The sequence below is a fragment of the Syngnathus acus genome, chromosome 1 (genome assembly GCF_901709675.1).
Source record: "Syngnathus acus chromosome 1, fSynAcu1.2, whole genome shotgun sequence".
In the NCBI taxonomy this organism is placed as follows: Eukaryota; Metazoa; Chordata; class Actinopteri; order Syngnathiformes; family Syngnathidae; genus Syngnathus; species Syngnathus acus.
Window position 1 is genome coordinate 18,223,527 of NC_051087.1, and position 17,849 is coordinate 18,241,375.

General features: G+C 44.4%; 1 protein-coding gene across 4 annotated transcripts in view; it reads left to right on the plus strand.

Moving 5' to 3' along the window:
• The window catches only part of galnt7 (UDP-N-acetyl-alpha-D-galactosamine: polypeptide N-acetylgalactosaminyltransferase 7), a 209,064-nt gene that overhangs the window by 83,305 nt on the left and 107,910 nt on the right, over nucleotides 1-17,849 (plus strand). For all 4 annotated transcript variants that reach the window (XM_037254645.1, XM_037254616.1, XM_037254636.1 and 1 more), the window contains exon 7: nucleotides 17,610-17,792. In XM_037254645.1, the coding sequence (XP_037110540.1) occupies nucleotides 17,610-17,792 (183 nt within the window). The remainder of the gene's footprint in view (nucleotides 1-17,609; nucleotides 17,793-17,849) is intronic.

Genomic DNA, 17,849 nt, shown 5'->3' on the forward strand with positions numbered 1-17,849 from the left:
ATGTTAACAAGAAGTACTGGGCAGGCTAACGAATTAGCGGAAAGATGCTAATTCGTGATCATGCTAACACGCAAAAATGGACCTCTAAAGGAATTTAAACGAACATTTGGAGCAATACTACATTGTCCTAAAGGTTAGACAAGTGATCGTTCATTTCTCTTGTTAGGAGACCCACTTACATCGTCAATGACTCCTGTACCACTGTAACCGACATATGTACACAAACGTAAAACAGGAAGTGGTATCGCCTGAAAACGGCCTTCAATATAAAACACCCTCCCTCAAATCAAAGCACGGCTGAATAACATAAATAACATGGAGAATTCTTAACACATACTGTAAATATGTTTTTCGAACAACTTTTATTATTATAATTTTTTTATAACAAGTGTACATACTGTAAATATGTTTTTAGAACTCTCTGATTTTTATAACAATTTTTCTATAACAAGGTACAACACTGTAAATATGTTTTTAGAACTCTTATTATAATTTTTTTTTTATAAAAAGGTACAAGTGTACGCACTGCAATTGTGTGGGCACTCCTTGCCTTCTGCTGGCGTTTTGTGCCATAATTCCTCAATTTAGACGTTTTATTTTGACTTGAAATTTTTTTTTTAATTTGGAAAAAAAATCCGCGATGTAGTGAAACCGCGATAAACGAACCGCGATGTAGTGAGGGATTACTGTATATACATGCCCTAGTTAGCGGGTAACATGGGACAGGTGATGATCAGCGCCGATGACCACGCGGAGTTCCGTATTGGCGACGTGCGCCCCCAAGGTATAGTGCGGAGGGCGCGACAACCGGCCGACAGGGCTAGAGCGGAGACATAAAAAATATTCGTCTGAGTACTGATCGCCTCTAAGGAATTAATTCTAAAGGAATCAATTTAATCTTTTCAGTACGCCAATCCCTCTCAAGTAATTTGAGGGTCGTGTAGAGTAACCGTTGAGACACGGTGTCAGAATGACCGCGCCCTTTCTCCTGGCTGCTATTTTCCTGTGGATTAATTGTATTTGTAATATCTCGGATGGCTTAAACTGTCATTGTTAAGACCGCGGTGATTCGTTAATTTGCACTAGCACTAGCTGAGTCTTAAATTAACTATTTCGAACTAGAGCTGACAAATCCCGATGTTAAAGATAAAAGCTATCTTCACTTTAAAAATAACTGAACAGTGTACAGTGCGACTATGATAGAGAGACAAAAGAGATTTAGAGCTTAAAAATCTAAATAATCATTAATCAAAATTAAATGATTATAAAGTAGAAATTTAATGAAAAAGACAAAGAATTACAATTCTCAATTGTCCGAACAAAGAACAATAATTCCACTCACCAATCTCAATAGAGCAAAATTATTCAGCCTCAAAGTTCTCTCGATTGTAACTCTCAAAAAATAGTAAAAGAGTCAAAACAGATAAAATGTATAAAATGCTGTTTGGTGGAATAAGTCGAGTGATCAATTCGTTTTTGTTACAAAAATCAGATTTCTGTTTGAGAAGATAGGCTGGCCTTGGGAGGGGGGGCAACGCCTTAAAAATGGCATCTCCCTTTCTGCTCCCTCTCCTAGCCTATCTATAAACTTAAAATTTGACAAAGTCCAATTCAAAGACACTAGAGATTCATTTTAGCGGATTTTGGTCTAATCTAAAAAAGTATGAAAAATCTATCTTTGTTTAAACTGTGTTCTTGACTCACCGGCAGCCGGCAGGGGCAAAGCCCAGACAGAGAGAGCGCTGCTTTATGTTAGAACGACCTTCTAATAGGCCTCCGTACGTGGGTCCTACGCCAGTTAGGTCACGTACCAGTTTTTCCACTAGGTCCTATACCTGTGTTTTCCCATGACTGATTCTAAAATAGACTGCAGCTGCATCTCCAACCGGATGAGGTGACCTCCGGGTCAGGCTCATGCGTCATCGCAGCCTTCCACCAAACAGCATCACTATGAACCCCTGCCTCCTCTTTGTCTTTGCTCACATTTATACATTCATGTGTAAATGGAACATCAATGTTAAATACATGTGGGATATTGATTATACATCGTGACAATAATAACACATACTGTCACAATAGTCAACTTAACACAATCGTAACTATGATCATGGGTTCTCCTAGTTAGCAGATTAAAATACTCAAGCAGTTTCAAAGTGAATTATGGCAAAGCAAAATAAAATAATCCAAAATTGTGTGTTGCTATGCGTAATTCAGAACAGGTTGTGTTTCTCTAGTCACTAACAGTTTAACTTATTGATCTACTAGTTTCCCATCAGGTTACCCCTAGGTCAAGTCAATCTGGCTTTGGTATCATCTTCTGGTGAAATTTGGAACTGCAATAGAGGTTGACTAGTTCAACCAGTTACCTTCCCTCTACCAGCTTAACAAAAGTTAATTTTGAGGAACTAACTTGTAAGTAACCCTTATTTAGGGCCCCCTTCAGGTCTCTTACGTCAAGCTTTGGCACCACCCTCTGGTGGAATTTGGAATTGCATCTGAGCCAATTCGTCTGGGCCTAATCCAATACACATTTACGCACCATCTTGTACCATCCTAACCACTATGTCACTTGACAGACTTTATTTATATAGGACTATGTCTTTTGTCGTAACATAACCAATTTTAAGATAGAACCTGGTGTAAACACTTAACAGATTTTTAGTGGTGGTGTGCTTTTTTTCTAATGAATAGGTGTGCAGTAAAAGATTAGGAAACAAAATATATATACCAAAACATTGTGTTGGGAAATATGTCAAATATTATCATTAGATTCTATGTATGTAAGTGTGGAAGATCTTCCAGTATGTGACAGTTCGACCTTGTGCTCATGACTTAGGAAGTAAGATGGTGGCGCGTGCACACGCAGCGGCCTCTCTCTGTCCCGAACGGTGTTTTGTTTTGTCGTTTAATGTGGGTTTGTCCGCCAGTTTTGTGTGTTCGTCTCGTCGTACCGGGTTGTGCTACAAGTGCGGCGGGCTGGTTCTGCTCGACATCGGCGAAAGCGAGTTTTGTGGCGATCTGGACTTTGAAGCGGGGACATTAAAGGCGCTCGGTCTGCTCCGTCCTGGAGCGTCGCCGGACTCGCCTGCTATTCCTCCCCCGGTTGGGCGTCCGGGCCTGGCTGGCGGCCAACCCAGCTCGCCCGGCCGTGCCTTCCATTCTTCTGGCGGACGTTCGATCGCTGGACATCAACATGCCTGCTGAGTTCTGCGGACCGGACAGTGCGTAGCTGCTGTGCATCTGGAGCGGATGGCGTGCTATCGGGCGGACCGGGCCATTGTACGAGGGGGAACATCGCGAGGAGGTGGACTGTGCGTCTACATCCGTGACGAATTGTGCCGGGACTCTGTTGTGGGATGCCAGCACTGCTCGCCACTGGCGAAGTTTGTGATCTCCAGGCTGTTGGGGTCCTGAACTCTCTCCCCGTTGTTTTACTTGTGTGTTAATCGTGTACTGTGTCTCGTCACCGTGGGATAGGGGGAACGGTATTTCGGTTTCTTTGTGTGTCTTAGCATGAAGGAATTGACAATAAAGCTGACTCTGACTTTGACTCTGACTTGGGAGCGTGTGGCTGGCTAAGGAGCACATGACTGGAGTCATGAGTCGCGTCAAACATTAAACTCCTTGGTTAGCTAGTCATGAGTAGATCATGAGATGGCTGAAGCAGACAAACGTCTTCGTTTGAGTAAAATCATGAGTGCGCCATGAGACGTATGCATCCCATGCGCACCAAGACTAAGTCTTTGTTAAACTAAAGTCATGAGACGACCATACTGCTCTTTTCAACAATAACATCCCTGTTTTATTGAAGTCATCGGAGTACCAAGAGATACTGTTTGAGAAGCTATGCATTGTGTAAACTCCACCCATTAAGATGTTGATGACTTGAACTCAATAAAAGCAGAGCTAACGCTAGGGAGAGCGCGGTTCGGGCCACTTCATCCTGTGTGTGTCTCGGGCGCCCTCCTGCAGGAGTCGTTGGCCTGATGAAGACAACTCTACGTCTGACGAAATTCTTTGTGTAAAATGTTGATGAACCCAACACATTGCAAAAGACCGATTTCCGAATGTCTATGAGATCTGAGCCAATCTGCACACGCCAAGGTGCGGTAGAAGGCACCATCGTCGCCGAATGGACGGCCGAACCTGGGATGGCCCCAACCGTGGCCACACATCGTTGCGGGCCAACTCTATATCACAAACGAAAAGAAAGAGAAAGGAGAAAAGAAGGAAATAAAGAGAAAAAGTGAGAACACTGCTGGGAGGCTGCCACTCACGACAGCGACCAGGAATGGTGACAAAGAATGGGGGTGGGACTGGGGCGCCGGTTAGGAAGTTGAAATTTGATTCGTAAGTGGATGCAAAAAAAATCGCAAGGCTCTGGTTCGTATGGCAAAAAGTTCGTTAAGTATAGGCATTTTTAAGTGGAGGGATCACTGTATGTAATAAACATTGGGCATCAAAACTAAATTTAAAAAATGCAATTTGATAAGGCACAATTAAATGTATTAATGATGTCATAACGTGGGTCTTATTAGACAGTCCATTTTTTCAAATGAATACACTGGGACCAACATCCGAAGTAAGCATCTCCTACTTAAAAATGAGGGACTTCTTAAGAAATTAAGACGTAAAGCATGCAGTATTTATTAAATTGATAACTCGAAATGGAAACAAATCCATGAAGGAGTCAGTAATTGTGAGTGCTGTTGATTCTTCTAATTGACCTGAATTTGAACCATTTATATATATCTATGTAATAAATTCATCTTTGTATTTTTTTTAACTTCAGATGTACAATCATCTTGGTTATGACAGAGATTATGTCTCATAAAATATATATCAAACATGGCGCTAGGAACCAAGTATCTGCTGATAACCTTTTATAGATGTTCATAGTACAGTTTTACTCATAGGTATATTGCATACAGTGCTGGCCAAAGGTATTGGCACCCTTGCAATTCTGTCAGATAATGGTCAATTTATTCCAGAAATTGATTGCAATTACAAACGCTTTTATATTAAAATGTTCATTTTGATTGTCTTTACAAAACAAAAATCAGGAATGAGAATGGCAAATGTGAAAAAGCAGGGAAAAGTAGCGTGGGGGGGAGAATATATATAGATATATACAGTGCCTTGCGATAGTATTCGGCCCCCTTGAACCTTTCAACATTTCGCCACATTTCAGGCTTCAAACATAAAGATATAAAATTTTAATTTTTTGTCAAGAATCAACAACAGGTGGGACACAATCGCGAAGTGGAACGAAATTTATTGGATAATTTAAACTTTTTTTAACAAATAAAAAACTGAAAAGTGGGGCGTGCAATATTATTCGGCCCCTTTACTTTCAGTGCAGCAAACTCACTCCAGAAGTTCAGTGAGGATCTTTGAATGATCCAATGTTGTCCTAAATGACTGATAATGATAAATAGAGTGCACCTGTGTGTAATCAAGTCTCCGTATAAATGCACCTGCTCTTTGATAGTCTCAGGGTTCTGTTTAAAGCGCAGAGAGAACCATGAAGACAAAGGAACACACCAGGCAGGTCCGAGATACTGTTGTGGAGAAGTTTAAAGCCGGATTTGGATACAAAAAGATTTCCCAAGCTTTAAACATCTCAAGGAGCACTGTGCAAGCAATTATATTGAAATGGAAGGAGTATCAGACCACTGCAAATCTACCAAGACCCGGCCGTCCCTCCAAACTTTCATCTCAAACAAGGAGAAGACTGATCAGAGATGCAGCCAAGAGGCCCATGATCACTCTGGATGAACTGCAGATAACTACAGCTGAGGTGGGAGAGTCTGTCCATAGGACAACAATCAGTCGTGCACTGCACAAATCTGGCCTTTATGGAAGAGTGGCAAGAAGAAAGCCATTTCTCAAAGATATCCATAAAAAGTCTCGTTTAAAGTTTGCCACAAGCCAACTGGGAGACACACCAAACATGTGGAAGAAGGTGCTCTGGTCAGATGAAACCAAAATCGAACTTTTTGGCCACAATGCAAAACGATATGTTTGGCGTAAAAGCAACACAGCTCATCACCCTGAACACACCATCCCCACTGTCAAACATGGTGGTGGCAGCATCATGGTTTGGGCCTGCTTTTCTTCAGCAGGGACAGGGAAGATGGCTAAAATTGATGGGAAGATGGATGGAGCCAAATACAGGACCATTCTGGAAGAAAACCTGTTGGAGTCTGCAAAAGACCTGAGACTGGGACGGAGATTTATCTTCCAACAGGACAATGATCCAAAACATAAAGCCAAATCTACAATGGAATGGTTCACAAATAGACGTATCCAGGTGTTAGAATGGCCAAGTCAAAGTCCAGACCTGAATCCAATCGAGAATCTGTGGAAAGAGCTGAAGACTGCTGTTCACAAACGCTCTCCATCCAACCTCACTGAGCTTGAACTGTTTTGCAAGGAAGAACGGGCAAGAATTCCAGTCTCTCGATGTGCAAAACTGATAGAGACATACCCCAAGCGACTTGCAGCTGTAATTGCAGCAAAAGGTGGTGCTACAAAGTATTAGCGCAAGGGGGCCGAATAATATTGCATTCCCCACTTTTCAGTTTTTTATTTGTTAAAAAAGTTTAAATTATCCAATAAATTTTGTTCCACTTCACGATCGTGTCCCACTTGTTGATTCTTGACAAAAAATTAAACTTTTATATCTTTATGTTTGAAGCCTGAAATGTCGCGAAATGTTGAAAGATTCAAGGGAGCCGAATACTTTCGCAAGGCACTGTATATATGCTCTATATACACTGCTCAAAAAATTAAAGGAACAGTTTTTTATCAGGGTATGGCATGAATTCAATTACACTTTCCTGATAAGATTTGATGTGTCTCCCAGGACAATCTCCAGAGCATGGAGGAGATTCCAGGAGACAGGCAGTTACTCTAGGAGAGCTGGACAGGGCCGTATACGGTCCTCATTCCATCAGCAGGGCCGATATCTGCTGTTTTGTGCAAAGAGGAACAGGTTGAGCACTGCCCGAGCCTTACAGAATGACCTCCAGCAGGCTACTGGTGTGAATGTCTCTGCCCAAACAGTCAGAAACAGACTTCACGAGGGTGGCCTCAGGGCACGACGTCCTGTAGTGTGCCCTGTGCTCATTGCTCAGCACCGTGGAGCTCGATTGGCATTTGCCACAGAACACCAGAATTGGCAAGTCCACCACTGGCGCCCTGTGCTTTTCACAGATGAGAGCAGGTTTACCCTGAGCACCTGTGATAGACGTGAAAGGATCTGGAGAAGCCAAGGAGAGCGCTATGCTGCCTGCAACATCATTCAGCATGACCGGTTCGGTGGTGGGTCAGTGATGGTCTGGGGAGGGATTTCCATGGAGGGATGAACAGACCTCTACAGGCTAGAGAACGGCACTCTGACTGCCATTAGGTATCGAGATGAAATCCTTGCACCCATGGTCAGACCCTACATTGGTGCAGTAGGTCCTGGGTTCCTCCTGATCCACAACAATGCCTGGCCTCATGTGGCAAGACTATGCAGACAGTATCTGGAGGATGAAGGAATTGAATGGCCCTCACGATCACCTGATCTAAACCCGATAGAACACCTCTGGGACATAATGTTTCGGTCCATCAGATGCCGCCAGGTTGCTCCTCAGACTTTACAGGAGCTCACTGATGCCCTTAGACAGATCTGAGAGGACATCTCACAAGACACCATTTGTCGTCTCATTAGGAGCATGCCGCGACGTTGTCAAGCATGCATACAAGTACATGGGGGCCACACAAGATATTGAAAATAATTTTGAGTTGCAGGAATTGAATTTAGGCAAAATGGACGAGCCTGCCACATCATTTTTTCACTTTGATTTTTGGGGTGTCTATATACTGAGCCCTCTGTAGGCTGAAAACTTTTATTTCCATGATCGCCTAAAAAATGCTCACAATCAGAGAAAAGCTTTCCGTGGTCCTCAGAGCGACCGCTTTTAAGAGTTCGACAGGAGGGTGTGCGCGTACGTGGACAGTGACACTGAGCACAGCAAGGCAGAGGATGTTTGTAATGTTCTGACATGACAGATCCTAGCTACTCTCAAGTTTAAACCAGTTTGCATTATTTGATTGCAATGTTTTTCCTTATTCAGATTTGTTTCAAGACTACAATTAGAGTTAGACTTCACTTTGATGGTTAATGCAGTTATTGCAATTTTGTTGTTTTATCACAGTAGATAGGTTTATTTACATTTCAAAAACCAGTAGCCATTCATTTACAAATGTGATTGCACTTTAGTTTACATATTTAAATGTTCAATATTAAGATGTGATAGACAGTTTTTGCATGATTTGACATTCATAACATGCTTTTTCTCTCGAATATATTGTTATTTTCTGTATAAAAATTAAAATTGTTGTTAAAAAAGTATTCAAACTTGCCTGCCACATCATTTTTTCACTTTGATTTTTGGGGTGTCTATATACTGAGCCCTCTGTAGGCTGAAAACTTTTATTTCCATCAAAAGATGTGGCATCCTTTTGTTCCTGAGACATTAAACTGTCCATATCAGTATAGATATCCCCCCAAAAAAATTCACCATCGAAATCTGATTTGTTTTCAAAGTGTTTCTTTAATTTTTTTGAGCAGTGAATATACTCTCTCTCTCTCTCTCTCTCTCTCTCTCTCTCTCTCTCTCTCTCTCTCTCTCTCTCTCTCTCTCTCTCTCTCTCTCTCTCTCTCTCTCTCTCTCTCTATATATATATATGCCGTTGCGGCGGGCGGGAGAATGCTCGCGAGTCGCCGAGGCTAACGTTGCCTGGCCAGCTGGCCGGCCGCTCCCATATATAAAAAAAATAATTTTCTCAACGTATTTACACGATTCACGAAAATACTTTCGACGGAAAAAAACACGGAAATCTGCAGATCCGCGGAAAATTCTCATCCCTGAAAAATACAGATAAAACAGACAAAAATACAAGCAAAAATAGAGTTTTTTGGGAAAAGGCATCAACATAGTTTACAGGAAAAAAAAACGAGGCCTTCAAAGAAAAGAATCAGATCCCTACAGTCAAACATCGTGGAGGTTTCCTGATGTTTTGGGGTTGCTTTGCTACCTCTGGCACTGGACTGCTTGACTGTATGCATGGCATTATGAAGTCTGAAGACCAACTGTCACGCGCCGGTGTCATCCAGCCACGCCCCCTAATCACCAGGATCGCTGTCACCTGTCGCGGGCTCATTGGGACCGCTATATTAGCGTGGCCAGCGTGACAATGCTTGTCAGCTTGTCTCGTGATGTCTCCGTGCACACCGGTCCTTGTAAGCTTGACTCGCCGTTTCTTCATGATTCGGTTCTGTTCCTGTCTATCCAGTGCCAGTCCGCAGTTGCTCTCCTTGGAGATCACCCGTCCGCCACGTCCCGTCCTCGCCAGTGCGAAGTCCAGCCGCCAGCTCCTTCCCCTGGCTTGCCATCCGGCTATCCACACCGGACGAGCGCAGCCTCGTCCGTTCGCCGCTTCAGCCCTCCACCGTTCTCCTCTCCCTCCACAATAAACTCTGCTTTACTTTGCATTTGGCTGTACTGTCCAATCTCTCACAGTACAAGCTGACCACACTATGCAGCCAGCAAGTGATCAGATGGCATTGTGTCGACTGGAGCGGACCGAGCCAGCGGTCAGTAGCCTGTCGGCGGACATTCGAACCCTGATCGAAGTGGGCCAGCAGCAGCACCAGCTGCAGCAACAACAGCAACAGCTCGAACTGCAGCAGCAGGAGATGGCTCAGGTACTCGGCACCTTCCGTACCATGTCCAGAAGCCATCCGCCGAGCCACATCCCACCAGCTGTTGTCGCCCCCTCCCCACATCCAGCTCGTGTTCCAACGCAGAGACCCAGAGGGCCGTGGATGTTCCGGAGCCTCGTCTTGGTAACAGAAAAGTTCAATGGTGATCCCAAACATGTCAGGGCGTTTGTGACAAACTGCTGCATCATGTTCAGTCTCCAACCCGTCACGTTTGCGACCGAGCCAGCCAAAGTTGGGTTTGTCCTGTCCTACTTCACGGGCGAAGCACGGCTGTGGGGAATGGCTGAGTATGAGCAAAGGGCGCCTGCTTGTGACTCATTCAAAGCCTTCGCGAGCAAACTCCTACGGCTATTCGACCTGGGCTCGGCCGCTGAGGGGCCAGCTACATTGCGGCAGGATAGCCGATCGGTGGCAGAGTATGCTCTCAAGTTCCAGACATTGGCTGGCAGCAACCAGTGGAACACACCGGCCCTGGTGAGCACCTTGCTTCACGGGCTCGCCGAGTACATGAAGGACGCGTTGGTGTCCTACGAGCGTCCTCGAACCCTGGAAGGGGCAATGGACTTGGCGGCCCGTGTGGACCGGCGGATCCGGACCCGGTGACACGAGCGGGAGCGAGGAGCTCCGCGAAGCCCGCGCAGCCACACTCGTCTGCCCGTTCAGCTTCCATCGACCGCCCCGCCCGCTGAGCCGAGGGAATTGGGGCGAGCCGGCCTTCCCACAGAGGAACACCGCCGACGGCTCACGCAAGGGTCGGCCATCGGGCAGTCGGATGTCCGTTAAAAGGCCAGAGCTCGCGCGGCGTTGGGGAGATCCGTGTGAGCTCGACTAACACCTGCTATCCCAGTTCCCCTTCGAGTTCCAGCTCCTTCACGCTACAAGCACACATCCAGTTTGCGGCGGGGGACCGCAACGTGGCGGCCTTGGTGGATGCCGGAGCGGAGGGTAACATCATGGACATTAGTTTGTCCCTTCAGTGGGAAATCAAGTTCCTGCCCCTGAGCCCATCAATCCCCGCTAATGGCATTGACGGTCGGCTGATTGGCGAGGTGACTTCCATCACGGAGCCAGTTAGGTTACTTCTCTCGAGCAATCACCATGAGACGATTCAGTTTTTTCTCCTGTCTCTCCCAAAGCAGCGGCTCATCTTGGGGCTTCCCTGGCTGCAGCTGCACAACCCGGTGCTGGACTGGGGAGTGGGAGGCGTTCAGCAGTGGAGCGAGCGATGCCATCGCTTATACCTAAGAGCAGCTGCCGACCCGCTCAAAAGGCCCATTCCCGGCATTCCCGAATTCTCTTCCGCCTTCTGTGCGGAGTTCTGCCGGCTCCTCGGCGCCACGGCCAGCCTCTCCTCAGGGTTCCATCCGCAGCAAGCCGAACGTCTGAACCAGGAGCTGGGCAAGGCTCTCCGGTGCATGGCTGCTGGAGATCAGCGCAGGTGGGCCAAACAGCTTCCCTGGGTGGAGTATGCCCACAATGCCCTTCCCAACTCGGCCAGAGCTTCCCCATAAGCAAGGCAATCAACCCATCTGCTGTTCGTCTGCGCCTTCCTAGTTCCGTGAAGGTCCATCCCACGTTCCACGTCTCTCGGGTGAGACCCGTGTTTGTGAGCCCCTTGGCTGCGGCATCTGCTCCTCCGCCGCCCCGGCTCGTCGAGGGAGAGCCGGCTTACACCGTCCGCTCCTTGCTCCGGTCGTGGCATCGTGGCCGCGGGCTCCAGTACTTCGTCGATTGGGAGGGGTACAATGATTCGCACTGCTCCTGGGTGCCGAGCCGCTGGATCCTTGACCCCTCACTCGTCGCGAAGTTCCACCGCCTCCATCCGGACCAGCCGGGGCCCCGGCGAGGGCGTCCGTGCCGGAGGGAGATGGCCTGTTGGGAAGGTCCGTCACTGCGCCGTGCCCCGGCCTCGCCGCCTCCTGCGCCCGCGTCTGCTGCTTCGGCGTCGGCTGCTGATTCAGATGCATCACCGGAGTATTGATTCGCCCCCACCCGCCCGTTCGGTGTTGGGGTGGGCTGTTCCTGGGGACGTCGGAGCCGTCCCTTGTAGGGGGGGGTTGTCACGCGCCGGTGTCATCCAGCCACGCCCCCTAATCACCAGGATCGCTGTCACCTGGTGACACCATTGGTAGTGCTATATTATATATTATATTAGTCCAGCCGCCAGCTCCTACCCCTGGCTTGCCATCCGGCTATCCACACCCGACGAGCGCAGCCTCGTCCGTTCGCCGCTTCAGCCCTCCACCGTTCCCCTCGCCCTCCACAATAAAGTCTGCTTCACTCTGCATTTGGCTATACTGTCCGATCTCTCACACCAACAAATTTTGCAGTGTATTGTAGGGCCCAGTGTGAAAAGGCTGGGTCTCCCTAAGAAGTCATAGGTCTTCCAGCAGAATAATGACCCAAAACACACTTCGAAAAGCAATAGAAAATGGTTTGAGTGAAAGCACTGGAGACTTCTAAAGTGGCCAACAATGAATCCAGACCTGAATCCCATAGAACACCGGTGGAGGGATCTCAAAATGGCATTTTGGAGAAGGCACCCTTTAAATCAAAGGGAGCTGGAGCAGTTTCCCAAAGATGGTCTAAAATTCCAGCAGAGCATTGTAACAAACTCATTGATGGTAACTGGAAGCGGTTGTTTGCAGTTGTCTAAAAGTTGTGCTACCAAGTCATATTAGGCTGAGGGTCCCAATACTTTCCCATCTTTGGAGTTTTGTGTAAAATGACAGTTGATTTGACTCTTTTTCCATTCTCTTTTGTTTTTTCATTGCAAGCAAAATAAATGAAGATAATAATACCAATTAATTTGTAATTGCAATCATTTTCTGGAAGAAATTGGCCATTATCTGACAGAATTGCAGGTGTGCCAATACTTTTGGCACTGTATGTTCCTATGAAATATATGTTTTGTGATGTGATGTAATTGATGAATTGTCAAATGTTCAGTCCTGTATACAAGGCCTGTAGACACACATCACTGGTGTGGGGTTGAAACTTTCTGTGTCACAATTTGATAAATTTAATATTTTCTCTCAAGTCTCTTCTACTGGTCAATCCGGATGCGTTTTTTTTTTTTTTTTCCCCAAAATTACTGACCAATATGAAATGTTCAAAATGGGTTGTTGAACAAAAGGGAGTTGTCTTGAAAAGTGAGGTATAAGGATTCTGCCTGACGCTGGCAATATGCAGAAAGTTTTTAGTGTTCGTCATGTTTTCATGAGTTCTGAAAATGTTTTTTTTAAATAACTACCGTTTTTTTTCATGTATAATGCGCCCCCATGTATAATACGCACCCTAGAAATGGCATGTCGATGCTGGAAAAAAGCCTGTACCCATGTATAATACGCACCCAAATTTTGACTTTTTTTTTTTTTTTTTTAATTTTTAAAAAATTTTTTTTTTAAAGTCCCAATGATCGTCACACATGCGTCTGGGTGTGGTGAAATTTGTCCTCTGCATTTAACCCATCCCCGTGTGATTTTGATCCATCCCCTGGGGGAGCGGGGAGCAGTGAGCAGCAGCGGGGAGCAGTGAGCAGCAGCGGTGCCGCGCTCGGGAATCATTTGGTGATCTAACCCCCCAATTCCAACCCTTAATGCTGAGTGCCAAGCAGGGAGGCAATGGGTCCCATTTTTATAGTCTTTGGTATGACCCGGCCGGGTTACTTAAGTAAACATAAAATTATTTCAGAAAAAAGATCATCTTTGGGAACAACCGGATGTTATTCTGCCGGTCAGTATCACTGCGCATGCAGTAGCAAACTCGATAGTGAAGAAATATGTGAGACTCTCAACGGGATCACCAATATTTGAGTGATGTTCCAGTTATTTATCACAATTATTTATTATTATAATAATATATATAATATATATAATAATTATTTATTTATTATTCACAATTGTCATGGTGATCTTTCTGGTGATTTCTTAACTAGGCTGGATGTATTTTTTTTGTTGCCGTTGATTTCTCCGACTGCCCAGAAAGGCACCACCGCGATCAGTTAGGTTAAAATGAAAAGAGAGGAAAGTGATGTTGTAAAGAACCATCCGTGACAAGATTTTCTTCAAAAATTGTTGTACCATGATTTTCTTCACAAAAAAAAAAAAAAAAAAAAAGAAAATCAAATGAATCAGGTGTGTTTAACGAGGGAAACTTGGAAAACATGTAGGAATGCGGCCCCCGAGGACTGGAGTTTGAGACCCCTGATTTAAACTTTAATTGATGTGGATACCTTTCTTGAATACAGATGTGGTTTGATTGGTCTTCCTTCCTAAAATAAGAAAAAAAAAGTCCTGCTGTGATTTCATGCAAACGATTGTGCATACCATTATTCAAGCAAGTCTTAATTTTAGCTGTAATAGGGCTTTAAAAATTTAGATAGGTCTTCTTCATTTGAGATTACTCTTCTAATGCAATACTAGCTTCTAAAGATTATTTTTCTTAAATTTAGAAGTGTTGTTTTTACTTTCTTGAAAATATGTTTTTGCAGAGTACCAAGCTAAATCTGTCCATACTCAAAATAGTACAATCTTCAGAAAAAAAGTACCAACTTCAGTACCCACCCCTAACCGCCGCCCAATTTGAAACTCTGTAGCCATCAAACCTTTCAGTACTGAGCTGGTGCAGTTAGGCGAGTTGCTAATGCTAGTGCTCTGCCGCTGGTCATGTTCGTTCAAAGTTAATGTATGTGCGTTGAAAATTACCCATAGTTTGCTCAATTCTCAAACGATTTTCCTGAGGCTGCCTTTTTCAACGTCAAAAGCTGTGCTATCAATACGGCGTATACATCCTAAATTTTTTGTCTTTTGTTTTTGTGACGTGACGCCTGCAGTAACAATGCACAGGACCGTCATATGATCTACCAACACTCAGTTGCTGGAATACATTTAATTAATGAATTTATATGGACGTTAATCCTTGTTGTGTGTGTTTCTTTTAATAGTAAATGAATGTGTCATATTTAAATGCTAACATTCGTCACATTTTTCCCCCCAAACAAATCGTGACATTCGGCTGTGTGTGAAATAAGGACATCCAGGTCAATTTCATGCATTAAATTACGGTGCCCTGGGTAAAAACAATGAAGTATATTGGAAGTTTAACTGTACCTCTGGAGATCCCACATTGAGGTCTGGATGGGAAAAGGGAGCAATATTGTGAAATTCAATACATATCTGGTGTTCTCATTTTTGTGTCAACTCTTTTATTTGCCAAAATATATCATATATATTTATATATATATATAAAATCCCCCCGGTTTTTGCTTAATGCACGGCGCCCTGTAGGGAACATGCCATTGAATGGGCCGTCCCTTTCACCCACCACTTGGTATTAGGTGATATGCCAGATCAGTTCCCTATGAAAGGATTTTTTTTTAATCAAGAGGTGACCTAAATAAGAAACTCTCTGAAAAGAAAAACACTGCCTAATAGGCAGTCTGCGCCACCGCCCGATGCTTCATTCGACATGAGATGTCCCCAGCATCCATCCATCCGTCCCTCCCTCCCTCCATCAAAATGTAAATAAAAACAAAATACAACAATTTGGAAATCCTTCTCAACCCATATTCAATTGAATACACTACAAATACAACATATTTAATTTCAAACTGATAAACTTAATTGTTTTTTGCCAAATAATAAATAACTTTAAGAATTTCATAGCTGCAACACGTCCAGTAGAAGTTGGGAAAGGCGGCACAAAATACTGAGAAAGCTGAGAAAAGCTCATCAAACACCTATTTGGAACATCCCACATGTGATCAGGCTAATTGGGACCAGGTGGGTACCATGATTGGGTATAAAAGGAGTCTCCCCAAACATGCTCAGTCATTCACAAGCAAAGATGGGGAAAGGTTCACCACATTGTCCACAACTGCGTGAGAAAATAGTTGAACAGTTTAAGAACAACATTTCTCAAAGCAAAATTGCAAGGAATTTAGGGATTTCAACATCTATGGTCCATAATATCATCAAAAGGTTCAGAGAATCTGGTGAAATCTCTGCACGTAAGCACCACGGCCGGAAACCAAGACTGAATGACCGTGACCTTCGATCCCTCAGACGGCACTGCCTTAAAAACCGACATGAGTGTGTAAAGGATATCACCAAACTGGCTCAGGAAAACTTCAGAAAACCACTGTCAGTAAATACAGTTCGTCACTACATCAGTCAGTGTGGGTTAAAACTCTACCATGCAAAACAAAAGCCGTTTATGAACAATATCCAGAAACGCCGCCGGGTTCTCTGGGCCCAAGCTCATGTAAAATGGACTGATGCACAATGGAAAAGTGTTTTGTGGTCTGATGAGTGCACTTTTCAAATTGTTTTCGGAAACACTGGGCGTCATGTCCTCTGGACCAAAGAGGAAGCGGATCATCCGGACTGTTATCAATGCAAAGTTCAAAAGCCAGCATCTGTGTTGGTATGGGGGTGCATTAGTTCCCATGGCATGGTGTGACTTACATTTCTGTGAAGGAAACATAAATGCTGAAAAGTACATACAGATTTTGGAGCAACGTATGCTGCCATCCAAGCGACATCTTTTTCATGGACGCTGCTGCTTATTTCAGCAAGATAACACCAAGCCACATTCTGCACGTGTTACAACAGCGTGGCTTCGAAGTAAAAGAGTCCAGGTTCTCCCCTGGCCCGCTTGCAGTCCAGACCTGTCTCCCATTGAAAATGTGTGGCGGATTATGAAGGGTAAAATACGACAGGGAAGACCCCGGACTTTTGAACAACTGAAGCGGTTCATCAAGCAAGAATGGGAAAGAATTCCACATGAGAAGCTAAGAGTCTCCTCTCTTCCAAAACGTTTATTGAGTGTTATTAAAAGGAAAGGTGATGTAACGAAGTGGTAAACATGCCCTTTCCCAATTTCTACTGCACGTGTTGCAGCCATGAAATTCTAAGTTAATTATTATTTGAAAAATAAAATAAAGTTGATGAGTTTGAGCATTAAATATGTTGTCTTTGTATTGTATTCAATTGAATATAGGTTTAAAAGGATTTTCAAATCATTGTAATTTTTTTTATTTACATTTTACACAATTTCCCAACTTCAACCGAATCCGGTTTGTAGACCAAGGATCAGCTCTTAGCCCTTTCTTAGGCCCAGTGGCCTAGTGGAGAGTGTCCACCCTGAGACTGGAAGGTTGTGGGTTCAAACCCCGGCCGGGTCATACCAAAGACTATATACCAGGGGATGGATCAAAATCACACGGGGATGGGTTAAATGCAGAGGACAAATTTCACCACACCCAGATGTGTGTGTGACGATCATTGGGACTTTAACTTTAACTTTTTGCAGTGGTGATGGAGAGGTTTGAGATCAGACAGGAGTCTCCATTGACTATGATGTTTGCAGATGACATTGTGATCTGTACTGAGAGTAGAGACCAGGGTTGAGAACAGCTATGCTGACTTTTTTTTCTTTTCTTCATATGGCGGTTTACTAAGGTTAGCTAATTAAAATATTTCCTTTGATAGGCAAGTGATCTGGCATCTGTGAAAAACAAGTCTGTACAGTTTGACACTCCTTTTCCAGCTTTAGATAAGGTGATTGATTGGCAATTAATCCAGAAAGAAAACCACAAAGAAAACATACGACTGAGCCCTATAAGTACAATCATTGCAGAGAGCATACTGCTAACGAATGTTCATTGTTGTTTGTGTCTCCACTCCCATCCTTTCATTCCACCTTGTCTCATCCTCTTTAAAAAAAACAATTCCATTTTGTACTGTTTTCTGTATTTATTCTTCAACCCCCCCCCCCCTTGTTTCTTGAATGAATGGCTATTCTTCTGATCTCACTCCCATTCAAAAAGGACGGTGTGTACTGTTCCTTTGATCGACGCTATCCATGGGGAGATGTTCACCATTGAGCCCCAGGGTGGAGGAGATGAAGACGGCTTTGCTAGAGGAGCCTGGGATTGGAGCATGCTGTGGAAGAGAGTTCCTCTGAACGACAGGGAAAAGAAAATGAGAAAAACACGGACAGAGCCATATAGGTACTGATTTATATTTCCTTAATACTTGAGTGCTTGCGTGTATGAAAAAATAGAGCA